A 15,462-nucleotide genomic window follows, 5' to 3' on the forward strand; every position below is an offset into this window, starting at 1 on the left:
GAGAATGATGAGTTTGGAGATGTACATTGTCATGTGACTGGATCACATGAGGAAGCGCTTTATTACAGACATCAGTTCCATGGTGTTAATTTGAAATGCCTTAATGGCAGGCAAAAACCAGTCATTTCATTTTTGTAAATTGCAGATTTTATCACAGAGTAACAAATGTTGCTGTAATTAGACTTCTGTTTTTATATATATATATGCGTATATATATATACATATATATATAAAAATATATATATATTCTTTACTTTTTTTGTATCAATAACCAGGCTCACACACAGGGTCTGCTGCTAAGTTGCAAACCACATAGTAAAAGGAGAAATGTATTTGTCATGTTTAGAAAGTGTTAACCACAAAAGGTTGTTTGTTTCTTTTCTCTTCTTCTTTCTGTTTTCTTTTTTTTTTTTCCCTTTCAAATTGTAAATAAATAATGTTATGTATCAGTGTGCCTGAACCTTGCGTACCCTTCTGATATTTCCCACAAGCTCTCAGAGAGGCTAACTGTGATGACACTTTGGTACAATGTAGATGTCTATTTGGTGGCTTCTATTAAGATGCATCAGTGTAAAATGTTACTGTATTCGCTGTTTCATTGTAATTGTGTATTGTGAAAAATATACCTTTGGAAGGCATGGGGATCTTAGTACCACAAAAACTGTGTTGTACATAATGTAAAATTTTTAAATGGAAAATAATGAGCATCTGTGAATAATGAAATGTCTTTTTTGATAATCTTGAATGGCAGATAACCAATAGCCTGCATAACAGAAGACATCTGTGATTGTTCTATTACTTGAATAGTCCTGCAGTCTTTTTTTTAATGTTTACAATTATCCAGTTTTAGAAGAGAGACTTTAATGCCATTGCCTGGTTACTTGTTTTATGCTGTAATCTAGTTTATTTTATGTAAAATGTATATTGAATGCTTTCATTTTTATACCTGCCTTAAATAATTTGGCAATCAGAATAAAGAAAAAAAGTTGTTTTTGTACTTTCTTGGTGTCTATGGGCCACTTCAAAAACGTGTGTTGTAGGTGTAGGTAGCAGAGCCTGAAGTTGCCACACAACTCCTAGTCTGTGTCTCAGAAACATTCCCTGGGACTCAGTTACCAGTGTGCCCAGCAGCCATTCTCTGCCTTCTCTGCTGTGCCTGCAGCGCTGTCTTCTCCCAGGGGCAGTGTGGGACCCAAGCAGCAGACCTCTTTCTGTTGACCCCAGCAGGCTTGGAAAAGGCCCATGGTAGACTCAGGTGGCATTTGTGGTACTTGAAAAGGCACTAGAGGTTTGCCTTTTTTAGCACAGCTGTGTTACTATACAATACAGCTGATTTTTTTTTTTTTTTTTTTTGGTGATATCTGTATTGCCCTCCAAAATTAGCAGGTGTGCAAAAACGGAGAACATGTAGCGTAAAAGAAAAAGGCCATTGCTGTGCTTAACCATTGGTACCTGTATTACCACAAAATAAATATATTTTGTGGCCACATCGCCTATTTTATTATATTGCACTAAACACAGTACACAGTAATATGAAGACACTAATCGTAACTTGAAAAAAGTCAGACTTACTGGTCAGGTTTTTGAGGCTTTAAATTCTATCCTTTCTTACATATCCCAGTTATATCACTTGCTGAAACTATTTTTTAAAGTTTAATATTGTTTTGGTTTTTTTTTTGGCAGGGTGAATTAATGGAAGTTAGAGCTTGTTTATGAAGTCGATTCCATTTCTCCCGCCTTGTGAATACTTAATACAGAAGGATGAATTAAAGGTCCTCAGCAGACAAGCACACTTGGAGTTTTTATATTGCTATGATGAATCTGCCATTCATATTGCTATGATTGTTTTATTTTTATAGACGTAAAGTCAGTTCCCTTAGTGAGTAGTAGTAAGGCTTGTGGGTTTTTAATACACATTATTCGTCTGTGGCTTACTTACATCCTGTTCTGAACACGTTCAGAAGTCTCACAGTGGTGACATACTACAAGCTAGCTTCATCAGAAATGGGCAGAAGAGGGTGCTTTTTTTGGAGATGGGGATATTGTGAATACAGAACTCCTGAAAAATAAGTGCCTTATACTTCTATATTAAAAGCGTAGATGGCTTTTGTATTGAAATATGCCGTTGATTTCTTTTCCGTCTAGACTGCTAATGCTTCTGCAGCAAAACAGATCTTACAAATTCACACGATCTGAGATTTTGATTTAGTGTGGTTTAATATTGTGTTGTAGGTAACTGGAATGAATTACTCTGATTGATGCAGGGTAAGCAGCAGCTAAAATAGTATTTAATGTTATAGCTTTATTATATCCTTGAAACCTGTAAGAGAGGCTTATGGGCATTGCCATTTATTGTTTTCTTCCACTAAGGTTAATTTTTTTCCCTCTATCTTCTTAACTTTCCTTTTGATTTAATGCTTGCCACTTCCTTAAAGGCTATGCAACTGGTTCAGTACTCCTCAAAGCCAAAAGTTATTCAGCTGCATGTCCAAGCTTGGCATGCAACTGCTGTAATCATTTAATCCCTGTATATCCAAATGATGAGCAGAATGAAACAGTGATATGAGGAAGGCAGTTTACAAACCTGGGAACTAAGGGCTGCAGAAGCTGGCTGCTGGCAAGGGGCAGCTGAAGCAGTGTGGTACAGATGTACCTGTACACTGTTTTCCATAGGCAGGGCTTGTACTCCTTGTGCCTTGCAACTCACAACCCTGCTACCCTGCTCTTATAGCAGCTACTATCAATGAACCTACTCTGTCTTTCATCCAAATGTTGCTAGACTTCTCACAGAGATGAACTAGGGCTTTGGTATTACACTTACTTCTCTGAGTTTCTAATCTGTCCATGCCATGCAGCTAGAGGATTGAAACATCTCATCAGTGGGAGCCCACCATACCAACCCAAAAAACCCAGCCAGGGAGCTATTGCCTGTGATGCTTACACTGGGAAAAAACAGCTGTGAATCGAGAGGCGGTAGGTTGTTTTGTTTTGTTGTTGTTTTTGATCAGTCTTTTAGTTTTAGAGGCTGAAATAGGATAGAGATCTAACTGACAATTGGATGGCTTGCCTAGCTAGACTGTTGAAAATTGGGCCCAAGAGAAACATTTTTCCAGTTTCATAAGTGGCCTTGGTGAACATCTAAGGACTCAAAGAGCTAATTTCGTGCTGTCTCTTCCATCCCTTGCTTCTGAAGGATGTGTTGCTTGGATGTAATCATTGGGTTATAAGTCTGTGACAAATGCTGGCAGTGCATGAGCCTTCAGTAGGTGTGAAATGAGAGAACACGTGAATCCATATTAGAATGCACCAGGTATTGTTGATTGCACAAACACTGGCATAAAAAAAAGAGCTTCAGAAGTGCCCTTCTGCAGTTCCCCAGCCCGGCTGTTGTCAGGGAGTGTGAAAGAATCGTGCAAGAAATGTAGTGCTTATTTCCTTCTGGCATCACAGTCTTGCCACTGTTTTATCACAACTAACAAATGTACTGTTCTCATCATTCTGCCTCAGAATATCACTCTTAATAATCACTTGCCATGCTCTCTTGCTCCTCTTTCTCTTCACATCTCTCTCCTACTCTCCTCTCTACTTGATCACTTAACAAGCTCTCAAGCTATCTTCCATTTGATACCATCAAAACTCACTCTTCCTGTTTGTGCAGCTAAAAACCCGCATAGAATTATGATCTCAACCCTTGATTACTTCTCTCCTTTCCTTTTATCACCCTCCCTTTCTGAGCTGTGCTTTTGAATATATCTTTTGCTGCGTTAATGCATCCTATTTCTCTTCAGCCTAAAGTGCTGGGGACAGAACAAGTCTTGCTTCACTGTCATACAGAACAGGTGATATTTCTAGTCCCTTCTGAATAATAGGAATGGATGGTTTTAAGATAGCATAGATGACAGTGTAAGATGCCTTGAGTAGCTAGAGCAGACCATTATTAACAAGGTGCTTAATATAACTAACAAAAGACATTACAGTTTTAAAGGGAAATTTGAGACCGTCTAATGCCTCAAAAACTGGAAATAATATCAAGCCCATAGAAACAGTCTGAAGGTGTAACTCTTTGAATCAGAGAGATATGGAAGTATACAGTCATTGCTTAATGAACCAGCTTTGCTTTTCTTTAGAAAGAAAATTGTTCATTTGTTTCAGTCTTTGGCTTTTGCATAGCTTTCTGTATCAACACTCTGTAACATCACCATGAACTATGATTTTCCTTGATGGTTTTACTTACATTAGGATTTCCTAAGTTCACATAGCTTTAGCCTTTTCTTTAAGGTTTTGTTTTGTTTTGTTGTTTTTGTGGGGTTTTTTTTAGCAAGTCCTACTTCTTACTTTTACTGAGAAATGCATGAGGATTTCATTCAAGAGAAGACACGTTTGACTCTTGGAAGCAGCGTAAGCTACCCAATTTAAAGAGGAAAAACCCTAGGTCTTGGTTTCTACCATTTTCATCATGTTCTTCACCCCTTTCTTTAGAGCATGAGATTTAGAAAGTCTGTTTTTCACAGAAACTGGAAAACAAAAAAAGTCTAATATCCTATATGTGTTTTTCAGCTTCAGTTTCAGGACACCCAGGGACCATTCTGCTTTATCAGAGAGCACAGAAAGTCCCTTTTGACATTTCCACTGTTTTTTAGCAGCTCAGTCTGTTTATTCTGAAGAAGAAAGCTTTTCAAGGGCACTATTTTTCACCTTCTTAACCATTTCAAGTAAATTTGATGGTTGTAGGGCACCATTAAAATCCCTGTAGTGGCTGTTAGTAATTGTAACCAGCTTAATAGTGTTCTCAACTCTTAAACTTCTTATCTAGGCTGATAAATGAGCAAACTTAAAGATTTTGCAAAGGTAATTATTAACTTGCCACTTGACAATATTTATCATGCAGCAAAGTGGTTATTCTCCACCATAATTTTGTAGAAAAGTGCTCTGGGGACTTTGAAAGCAGATGTTATTATAGAGAAATGAACTGCTATAGATCAAGCTGGTGACTGTAGTTCTGTTTCAGTAGCTACATAGTATTTTCTGCAGCCTTGTGAAGTATTTTGAGGTGGTATAATGGTGTATGCTAGTTTACGTGATTGCCATTGTTTGAATTTGCTGGTGTAGAACTGTGCTTGTTGGTAGTTTTCAGCATAATGCTTCAGGATTCCTTTGTGAAACTGAATTGTATAGCAGTGCCTGATGAAAAAAAGAACTAAGTGAGGAAGCACTGATTCTCTGAAAGCCTATTTAAGCCACGAGCAGAAATTTCAAGGTATACATCTTGACAGGGAGAGTAAATGGTTGCAGTCCTTGGCTAGAGAGGATGGATGGGACCAGGACAGACCCAAGGAGTCCCTGCCCCACCTTGGATGTGGTGAGCAAGGATGTGCAGTTTGCTGCTGCAAGACTTGCTTTGGGACTGTTTCTAATAGAAGAGCATGCAGGAAATGTGCTTCAGTTGGGCCCTTGTTAGTATTTTCTTAATTAGCCCAGTGAATGTTGAAAGAGTGGAAATGAGATGCAGGATAAATAGCCCCTAGTTTTGCTGATCAGAGAACCTCCTTGGTAGTACCTGCTGCAGTTTACATTTTCTCGCTTTTATAATACTTTTGTCCATGTGACACTAGAGCTAACTTGAGAGAAGAAGGGAAAATTCTCCTCTCCCCTTGCAGCACGGTGACTGAAAGGGACAAGATTTGCAATTAGTTTTAAAAAGAGCTGGCCTTTGGTGTGTGTGCTCAAATGGAGTAGCTTCTTTGAACAGAACCGGTTTCTACTTGATAAGTCTTTATTCTCTCTGCTGGCCACTTCAGAAACCTGTCTACCTTCTTCCCTTGGGTCTCTGTGTTTCCCAGGCGACAGCAGAAGGAAGCAGATCAAGGGCTAGATGGACTGCAGGGATGGCCTGACAGTTCTGCTTTTCCATTGCTTCCGCATGCCAGAGCAAGGCTTTTGTAATTCTTTTTGTCCACACCTTTCCCTGCCTCTGTCACCAGGTCAGTTTTAAGTGTTTGCAGTGATAAGCCCCATCAAGCCACTGATCTTTAAGCGGAGCTCCAGACAGAAAAGGTCATTAAAATGTCAATGACACAATATGTCTCCCATGCCCTGCTTTGGAATGTAACAGTTTAATACCAGGCTTTGCCTCGAGTATCTGCTGAGCCCTTTACAGGTCTTCCTGCTTTCAAATGGACTGGTTTCCTTTAACAGAGATATTGCCAAAATCCTCAGCCTCTGTAGATGTCTTGTGACTTACTGATGTCGGATGCCCACTTTACATTTTATGTATTGTGGTGATTTAATACTGATGAGCAGCTCAGCACCAACATGACATTTTCTCACTCCCTTTCCTCAGAAGGGCAGGGGGAGAAAATATGAAAAAAGTCTGAAGGAAAATTACAGGGATATTGCTCCCCAGTTACCATCATGGGCAAAAGAGATTTTAGCACAAGGGGCACTGGTGTAATTTATTACTGACAAATAACAGACCAGAGCAATGAGAAGTAAAAGCAAACTGAACCACCTTCTCCCCATCCACCCTGTTCTACCACCTCCCCACAAACGCCGCAGAGGAACAGGGGATGGGAGCTGCTGCAGTCAGCCCATAACACTCTGTCTCTGCACTCCTCCATGGTCATTCTCTGCCCAGGTGGCATGTGGGTCCTTTCCGCAGATACCATCCTTCCCAGTCTGATCCTACATCAGCTTCCCACAGGCAGCAGCTCTCCCAGCGCTGCTTGAACCTGGGGCCACCCTTCAGGCGCTGCTCCCCAGCCCTCCTGCCGCCCCATGGGCCGCTCTGCTCGGGCTGCAGCTCCAACACGGGGCTGCTCCTGCAGGGTGCCCATGAACGTACCTCCTCCAGGCCGCCTCCATTGCCACACCGGGGGCTCCTCTGTGGCCGTGCGTGGAGATGTTCTCTGCGCGGTGCCCGTGGGCTGCAGGGAGCTGCTGCTCGGTGCCTGGAGCACCTCCCACCCTCCTGCCCCTACCTCAGGGCCGACGGGGCTGCTTCTCTTACATGGGTCACCCCTCTCTCCCAGCTGCTGTTGAGCAACGGTTTGCCCTTTCCTAAACCTGCTGTCCCAGAGCGCACCCAGCGTTGCTCATGGCCCAGCTCTGGCAGCACCAGGTCCCTTTTGGAGCAGCTGGAGCTGGCTCTGGTCTGACACGGGGCAGCGCTGGCTCTGCTCACAGAAGCCCCTGCAGCACCCTTGTTACCAAAGCTAGGTAGATCATTTGAGATATGTACAGAAAGGGGAGGGCTGCTCCTGATGGGTAGGCAGGAGGGGACTCTTTGACATAGAGGTGACCAAACCAAAAACTGCTGAATCTGGCCTAAAGATTCCAGTGCTAAACTCTACTGAAACAGGAGAATTTGGAGAGTCACAGCTCCAGAAGGGTCACCCAAGCAGCATAAAGAACTGTAGCACTACATGAGTCACTAACCAAGGGTGTAGATAGCAAGCACTGATAGTGGGAATTGCAGTGCCTCTTAGTAAATAAAGCTCTGGCAATGGACAGATGGATATTCTTCCCACAGATAACATGGCGCACACGCCTTTAGAGCCAGTCTGTCACGAGTGCTCAGGCACCTGCTGCAGGCTTACATGCTGCTGCTGGCTTATGAGCTGCCATCTCGGTACAGTTTGATTTCTTCAGTGGCGCAGGTTTGCAGCAGCAAGAGACATGGTGTTTGTTATCCCGCAAATGATGGAACTCACTGAGTCCAAACAACTTACAAAAGAAGCAGCATAAAGCATGAGGTAGCTTGCAAGCTCAAGCGTGGCCATGACAACTTGGTCTATAGAAGGCACTATGCTCGTTACATACCTAAAATGCAATTCCCCTATCTCCAAAAGAACATGATTTCTCTTATTTTTGAACTACTATACACCAAGGACTGGTCTATTCAGCCTGCCATGTGACAACAGGAGTTCCTGTTCTATAGAGAAAGAGAACATAATAGCAGAGTAGAATATTATCAGCCAGGAGAGTCTATCCATCAAACCAGAGGTGTATTTCTCCATTTGCACTCCCAATTGTGGCAGTAAATTGAAAGCTTTGGTTCTCAGTTTTCTTGTTAAGTAGATCAATTCTCATATTCTTTTGGGGCATATGAAATGGCAGTATTAGATTACTAGCCATCAGTAAGAAGGGCCTTTGTCTTTTCTCGTTAATTGGCTGATACACATTTTAAGAATCCATCTTGAGTGTTTTTCTCTATAGGAAGGGTATTTCTGCAATGAGAGATGATAGTTTTGTTCCTACTAGATCTTTTATTTTGGCTGCGGTATTTTCAAACAATTAGCACTTCAGCATGCAGCATAGATAAGGGGGGTCTCAGCTGAATCTTCAGGACATAGTTTTTCATATGTTTTCAAAATTAGTATCACACTTTCATATTACTTATCACAGCATTTGACAGAGCCAGGCTCTTTTCAATGGTGCCCGGTGGCAGGACGAAGGCCACAGCATGAAACACTTTACTGTGTGGATGACAACAAGCACATGGCAGTGGATGATGAATAAGTGTAAAGCAAGCACATGGCTCTGGGATGGGGGAGGCTTTATCGAGGCAGCTTAGAGCAGTGCTGGACCATTTTGCCATCTATCTCCCTTTCACACACCCACACCCCTTTCTAGACTCTGTTTGCCCCTGGTTGGTGTATTTACTCTCCATTAGTCTGCAGTGTTAGCATCAAGGTTGGATGCTGTTCTTGAATCAACAGTTGAATCCCGCCTGTTCTAACACCATCAGGAGTAAATTGCTAGCTAATCACCAAGGAAAAGAGACTTGAATAACAAGTGGTTCTCTGAGAAGTGCAGCTAGTAAAGACCAGTTTTCAGTTTTTGGCTTTCTTGCCTATTCAGACTCTCAGTTGTTCAATAACTAGTGAACTTCTTAATAATTCCCTAAATGAGGCCACTACTAGGCTGTCTCTCCTATGCCTGTTTACAAGTTCTTGTAGAAGTATAGGTCTTTTGAAGGATCTGTCTGCAGTTTAATTGCAACAGTCTCGAATGTTATGTGCAAGGGAAGGGCTACACATGGTTTAATCACAGGAACTGTAAATGAGAGTTGTGTCAGGCTCTCCTCTTGTGTGTGTCCCGAACAGTCAAAGAGGCAAACAGCCTAAAGGCAGCAGTGAGTGTAACCACATCGTTTCCTCTCACAGCAGCGGGGTGACTGGGGCTTCTGTCAGGCCCTGTCTGTGAAACTGCACCATGCTCTGCACCACGAGTTCAGTGCAGAATGTCTCCAGGGACCACAGCTGTTGTAAAGAGAAGTAGCTGTATTCTTGTTTGTTCGCTTATACGTGTAAAACCATGAATAACATGGGAAACTGACATAAGCCTGGGTAGTGACTCTTGATCCTAAATCTGTCAATAGTCACAAGAATGAATAACTTTGAATTAGTCTGTTACAGAGGTATTTATGTATTTAGCGGTAGGTTTAACATGGCCTTATTACTGTGACATAAGGAACAGATGAGTCTGGATTTAAGAAAAGCTACGGCCATTATTTTTAATGCTTCTGGGTACCAACAAACAGCAACGAATTTTTCCACTGTTCAATAATAAGCTAGTTCAGATACAAGGAAAGAAGAAAGGATTATTTTTGAAAGCTGCAAGTAGTAACAACATAATGGTTTCATTATCTAAATTTCAGTCACAACAAGGACAAAAAAAATCCCTCTTGTGTATGCTGAAGAGCTTTTCAGTTCTGAAAAAAAAATCAATACCATATTCACACTAATGTTTGCTTGCATAAAATATTGACTGTAGACATACTGGCAGTTTTACATAAAGACTTAAAAGCAATCTTGATCGTCTGAAAGGTTCTAATTGTTCTTCCCCTTTCCTGAGAGGGTAATGAAAGGACAACTAAAAAGCAGAACTATATAGTTATTTTATAACTGGCACTAACAAATTTCAGCAATTATAGAGTCCATTCTGTAAGCAATGAATGTGTGGCTCCCAATTAATCTAGTGTACCTCTAGGCAAGGTCTAAATCAGCTGGATACAGCTAAAGCAATTTGCACACAGCTAAAAGCAAATTGGAAAATAAGTGTTCCACGCTACTGCCTATCTTTCCAAGCCAAATACACAATGATATGCTGGCAGCAGCACTCTGTCGTGTTATTTGCAGCTATCAATTTTAATTATAACAACTATTGATTAGTTGGGAAAGTGAATAACCTAATGTTCAAATGAGATTGGCACCGTTTCTGGGCATCTTTTTTCCCTTTCGTGCATACATCTGTTTAGTCTTAGGAAATACTAAGAAGATACCTGCATCACATTACTGAGCTTAGCTAACTATATTTGAAGTTGCAGCAGTGATTTTTGTTGCTGTTGTTTACAGCTAAAGTTGATATGAGTTGAACAAGGGCATGAGGGCTCAGTTCAGGACTGCAGGCCAAAATTTCCAAATGTGGGCAGGCACCTGTTTTCTTACTTAACCACCCAACAAATGAGCTGCTTTGTAAAGGGAGAGCGCTTCTGTTGCCCAGTGACTCCAGCTATTTTGCTATCTTACTTACTTTTAGACACAAGCTGTTTTTTTCTGTAGAACAGTGCTTCTCTTGGAACAGAGAAAAGAGGAAATTATCTAATCCTTGCTGCACCGAGAGCTGTATGAGTTTCAACTAAATAAATAGAGCCGAGAAGAGTACATCCAGAGTGGAGCAGGGTTTCAGCCACAAAGGCTGAACACAAATCCAAGTGTTTGGTGCAAGCTCATCCATGTGGCTAACCAAATGCTCTCCTTTGCTGTGTTGCTGAAGACACACAGTTTTCACTTGGAGCGATCCACCAAGCACTCAGCTACTGAGTGCTGCCTGCCAAAGACGCCCTCCAGGAGCATTATAGACTGCCTCCTCCAAGGCTGATGCACAAGGGGATGTCTCCCTCCATGCCTCCAGCTTCTCCAGAGCTGAAACCTGTAGCTACTGGGGCAGGTGAATTGGACAAGACCTCTGCACCAGATCATGAGCCAGAGAACATGCTAACAGCACTTGACATCACAGCATGCAAACAAAGAAAAAAATTACGAAGGTGTTGGAGTGAATCCTGAATATGCCAAGCAGAGGAATGGCCGTGCCTGGTAACAAAACTGCTCCCTGAGAGAAAAATGGTGGAACCGTTCGGTATACACACAGACGTGTCACCAAGGGATCTGGTCATCTTTGGTGTACGCGCACATGATGGATACGATATCTCCTGCTCTGTATTTTGTGTTTCCAAGCTCTTTTGCTCAGTGTCAGGATTTAGTATTCCCTTTCAAATTATTTTGCCCCACACTCCAAAGCTTCCAGCAGGCTCTGCTCAGTCTTATAAAGATGTGCTTAAAGACAGAGCTCTGTCCCAGCCTTTTTTCTTATTCCTTTCTTTCTCTTCTGTTGAGTTAAGGGCAAAAACCAAATAGATAGCAGTTTCCTGCTTAACAGCGTTTGCCACATTAGCTTTATTGTATCAGAGAACCAGGAAAAACTATAGATTACAGTCCCTTAGCTGGTGTAGAACAGTGCAATTCATAGTTTGTTAGTCCATGAATTGATAATCTCACAGCTTCTCAATTATGTAAAAGATAGTATTAATATTAAAACTACTGTGCCTATCCATAACTTTGGGATCAGAAACATTCTTCAAGGGACCATACTCCATCTACAATAAGTGCTTCAGTTCAGATTAATACAGCTTCATTTGCCCTGTCACTGTGCAGACAGAGTGGGCCTCAAGCCAGCTGAGGTCAAGTAGGTGTCCAACTAGGCAAAGTCATTTTTACATTCGGAGAGCATGAGGTCAGCACACTGGAGAGATTTAAGCACCAAAAAAGGTGTAGACATAGGTATCTTATGGATTTCCAGAAGTGCTATCACAGGGTAGTTAGGCATCTGGCAACTGTGTAGTAAAACACATTTTGAGATTCCTGCAAAGAGCTTTTTCTAGGCGCTTGAATGCTCTTGAAAATCCAGCTGCATTTGCAGCAGAAACATTCAACAACGTTGTTGTTTCCCTCTCCTGCTGCCTGAGGTCCACTGAGATGTTACCCCAGTGCTAAGATGCAAAGCTGTGAAGTACAGTGAAGTGCAGTACCCTTCAGGTGTGTGCTCTGCAGGAGGACAGCTGGGAGCCATCTGGCTAATGAAGGCACTGGGAGGCCAACAGCCCAGAGTGAGTGGCACCATGTCCATTGAGTGCTGGGGACCTGTTTTCTTGGCAGTCCTTGCTGCATGCTAGGTGAAGGAAGTCAAAGTGGACACCAAAGAGCATTAGACAAACCATCTCCTGGTTGGCTTGGTCATCAGAGTTGGCCACAAGCAAATACACGGGAAAGAGCAAGAAGAAGAAACCTATCTACACCAGTACTCTCCCACCTTCTGACAGTTTTCATCCAGGGTATTTTCTGACCTTCTTATATTTTTTCTACATAACAGTGTACAAACTTTCTTCAGAGTGCTAGCTCATTCTCCAGTTGGATGCAGTATAAACTTCCTGAATTCACAGTGTTCTTTGCCATGGACTATCCACATATACTACATATTTCGTGAAGATCTTCTGACTGCAATGCCTCTTGTCTTTACTTGACAAACATGGATTCTTGTACTGGAAGTCGCAACATACAATTTCTCTAATCATCTTCCCTCTGTGTCTCTTGTGGTCTTTAAACATAAATGTATTTTCTTATAAGGGATCTTTTTTTTTTGCACTGAAGTCAGCCAAACTAATTGTTTTTTTTTTTTTCTTTTTCCCCTCTAAATGGAGCCTATTAATCATCCTTGTTATCCTTCTCTGAACCTTTGGATTTTCTGACGTATCACTTACTGTTGTAGAGACAAATGTCCATCTTTCCATTGTGAGAACTGCCCAATTATTTCTACCTTTAACTTCCTGGGTTTTAGCCAGTTACATCTCTATTTGTGCTTTTATTCTGGTGAGTTCCCTTAAAAACATAGTGACATGGTTTGGGTAGAGATAGAATTAATTTTCTTTGTGAATGATCATGTGATGCTGCATTTTGGATTTATGTGAAAAGTGATGTTGCAAACTCAACAATGCTTCAGTTATTGCAGAGCAGTAATAGCACAGAGCCAAGATCTTTTCTGCTTCTGGCGCTGCCCTGCCAGGCAGGAGCTGGGGATACACAAGGAGAAGGGAGGGGATACAGCCAGGACAGCTGACCTAAACTGGGTGAAGGGATGACTCATACTATATGGTGGGGGAGGTTTTCAAAGTGAAGCATTTGTCTTCTCAAGAAACCACTGTGTGTGATGAGCCCTGCTTTCCTGGAGCATCTGCCTGTTGATGGGAAGTAGTGAATGAATTCCTTATTTTGCTTTGCTTTTCCTAGTAATCTGTCTTTACCTCAACCCATGAGTTCTTGCACTTTTACCTTTCTGATTCTCTCCATCACCCCACCTGGGGTGAGTGAGGGAGTGGCTGGGTAGCAGCTGCCTGCCAGGTTAAACCAACTCAGTATGGGGCACAAAAGGTTTGAGGTAATGACAGATTTAATTGGAGTGTAGAGGTGTTGTAGCTGTTTAGCTGCTAATTGGCAGGCTCCTGTGCTTGTCATGGGGCTTGCTTGCCTTATTGTATGTTAGAGTTCAGTGCTTGTTAGTGACTGCTTTTGCTTCTGCCGTTTGCTGTACTCCCTTAGCATCTTGCTTTGCTGTGCCTGGGAACGTTTGGTAACAGTATGTGCCTGGGTTGTCACATGGATGGAGTATCACTGCTTTTCCTGTGCTGCTGTATTGGACAGGCTGAGATTCCAGTATGAACTTGAGTCAGAGGGACGGTGACCTGTGGATGAGTCCACATGGGAGCATGCGCACCTCTGTGTGTCTCTGGCTGTGGCACAACAGGTGCACCTTGCAGTGTTCATGTCTATGGATAAGGCCATACCAGAACACGGTGAAGAATCTGTCACAGTGGATAAGACCATGACACAGCAGGTATCTGAAGGGTCTGTGGCCAATGGATAAGGCCATGCCAGAGCAGGTACACCTCTAAAGAACTGTAGTTAATGGACAGTTCCAAACTGGAAGGGACAAGGAGAGGAGTTCTTTGCAATGTTAAATGCTGTGGCCTGATCCAAAGGGACAAGGAGCAGAGATTGTAATAGCTATAGCTTTAAATTGTTCTAACCCTTTATTTAAGTTATATATTATAAGGAAATTCTATAGCAGGAACCACTTGAATCAATGGAAGATGAACCTCACAAGGAGCAGTGCAAGTACAGCAGTGACTCGACCTGAATTGTCTTTGGCACCCAGTAACTCCATGCAACACACTGCCTCTCCTGTCCTGAGCAACCACCGTAACAGATAGAAGCTAAGACGTGGACTAAAAGAACTCAGTGGACATTTTATGGACATTTCACAGGGATGATCCATAGACTAAGGGAATGATATCTGCATATCAATTGAAAGGTTGTGACTAATGAGAATGTATTGGAAAGTGTAGGACATGAGCATGACGTGAATGATATGGAATAAGGGGTGGATACTGTCATGGTTTTGTCTGGAATAGAGTTAATTCTCTTTGTAAAGGCTCATTTGATGCTTTTTTGTGTGTGTGTGTGTGAAAATAGTGGGGATAAATCAACAATATTTTAGTTGTTGCAGAGCAGTACTTACACAGAGCCAAGGATATTTCAGCTTCTCATACCACTCTGCCGTGAGGAGCTGGAGGTACACAAGAAGCTGAGAGGGGGCACCCCAACTGACCAGAGGGATATTCCATACCATGTAGTGTCATGCTCATCAATAAAATATGGAGTAAATAAAGAGGAAGGGTGGGATGTTTGGAGTAATGGAGTTTGTATTCCCAAGAAACCATTACGTGTGATGAGCCCTGCTTTCCTGGAAGTGGCTGAAAATCTGCCTGCCGAAGGGAAGTAGTGAAAAAATTCCTTATTTTGCTTTGCTTGTGCACTCTGCTTTTGCTTTACCTAGTAAACTGTCTTTATGTCAACCTATGAGGTCTTGCACTTTTACCTTTTTGATTTTCTCCCTCGTCCCACTTGGGGAGAGTTGCTGTGGTACTTAGCTGCCTGTTGGGGTTAAATTACAACATGGTGAAAGTCTCTGTCAGAAGCCTTTTGGAAAGCACACTAAACAATATTGTTTGCGTGAGCTGGTTTTCCATTCTATCCCCTGAAAGACTGTCAAGACAAACTATGGCAGAATTTCCCCTGCCAGAAACTGTATACAGAAGCCAAATCTAGAAGTGCGTTTGTGTTTGCATGCAGCAGGAAAGAGAAGTCGTGAGCACTTCAACATTTTAATCTAGTACTGTGAATCTTTATGTGATTTTATACAGGCCTGTGTCATGTTAACAGGCGATGCTTGAGAGACATCCAGTTTGGCACTATAAGTCCGGTTGTGTTCAGTATTAAAACCATCATGATTACAGACTCACTAGTAGTGCACTGCCCAGTTCATCTAGTGGCATTCAATGAGCTAACA

The 15,462-nt window shown here is 42.1% G+C and overlaps 1 protein-coding gene across 7 annotated transcripts in view; it reads left to right on the forward strand.

Annotated features, from left to right (window-relative positions):
• ZNF608 (zinc finger protein 608) overlaps window positions 1–14,972 on the forward strand; it is a 103,616-nt gene extending 88,644 nt beyond the window's left edge. For 4 of the 7 annotated variants that reach the window (XM_021380056.1, XM_021380055.1, XM_021380061.1 and 1 more), the window contains one exon: window positions 2–997. In XM_021380056.1, coding sequence (XP_021235731.1) covers window positions 2–138 — 137 coding nt within the window. In that variant the 3' untranslated portion in view covers window positions 139–997. Of the gene's footprint in view, window position 1; window positions 998–1,683 lie in introns of those variants that run through there. The other 3 variants (XM_021380057.1, XM_021380060.1, XM_021380058.1) reach the window with 2 other exon arrangements.

Source organism: Numida meleagris, chromosome Z, assembly GCF_002078875.1.
Source record: "Numida meleagris isolate 19003 breed g44 Domestic line chromosome Z, NumMel1.0, whole genome shotgun sequence".
NCBI lineage: Eukaryota > Metazoa > Chordata > Aves > Galliformes > Numididae > Numida > Numida meleagris.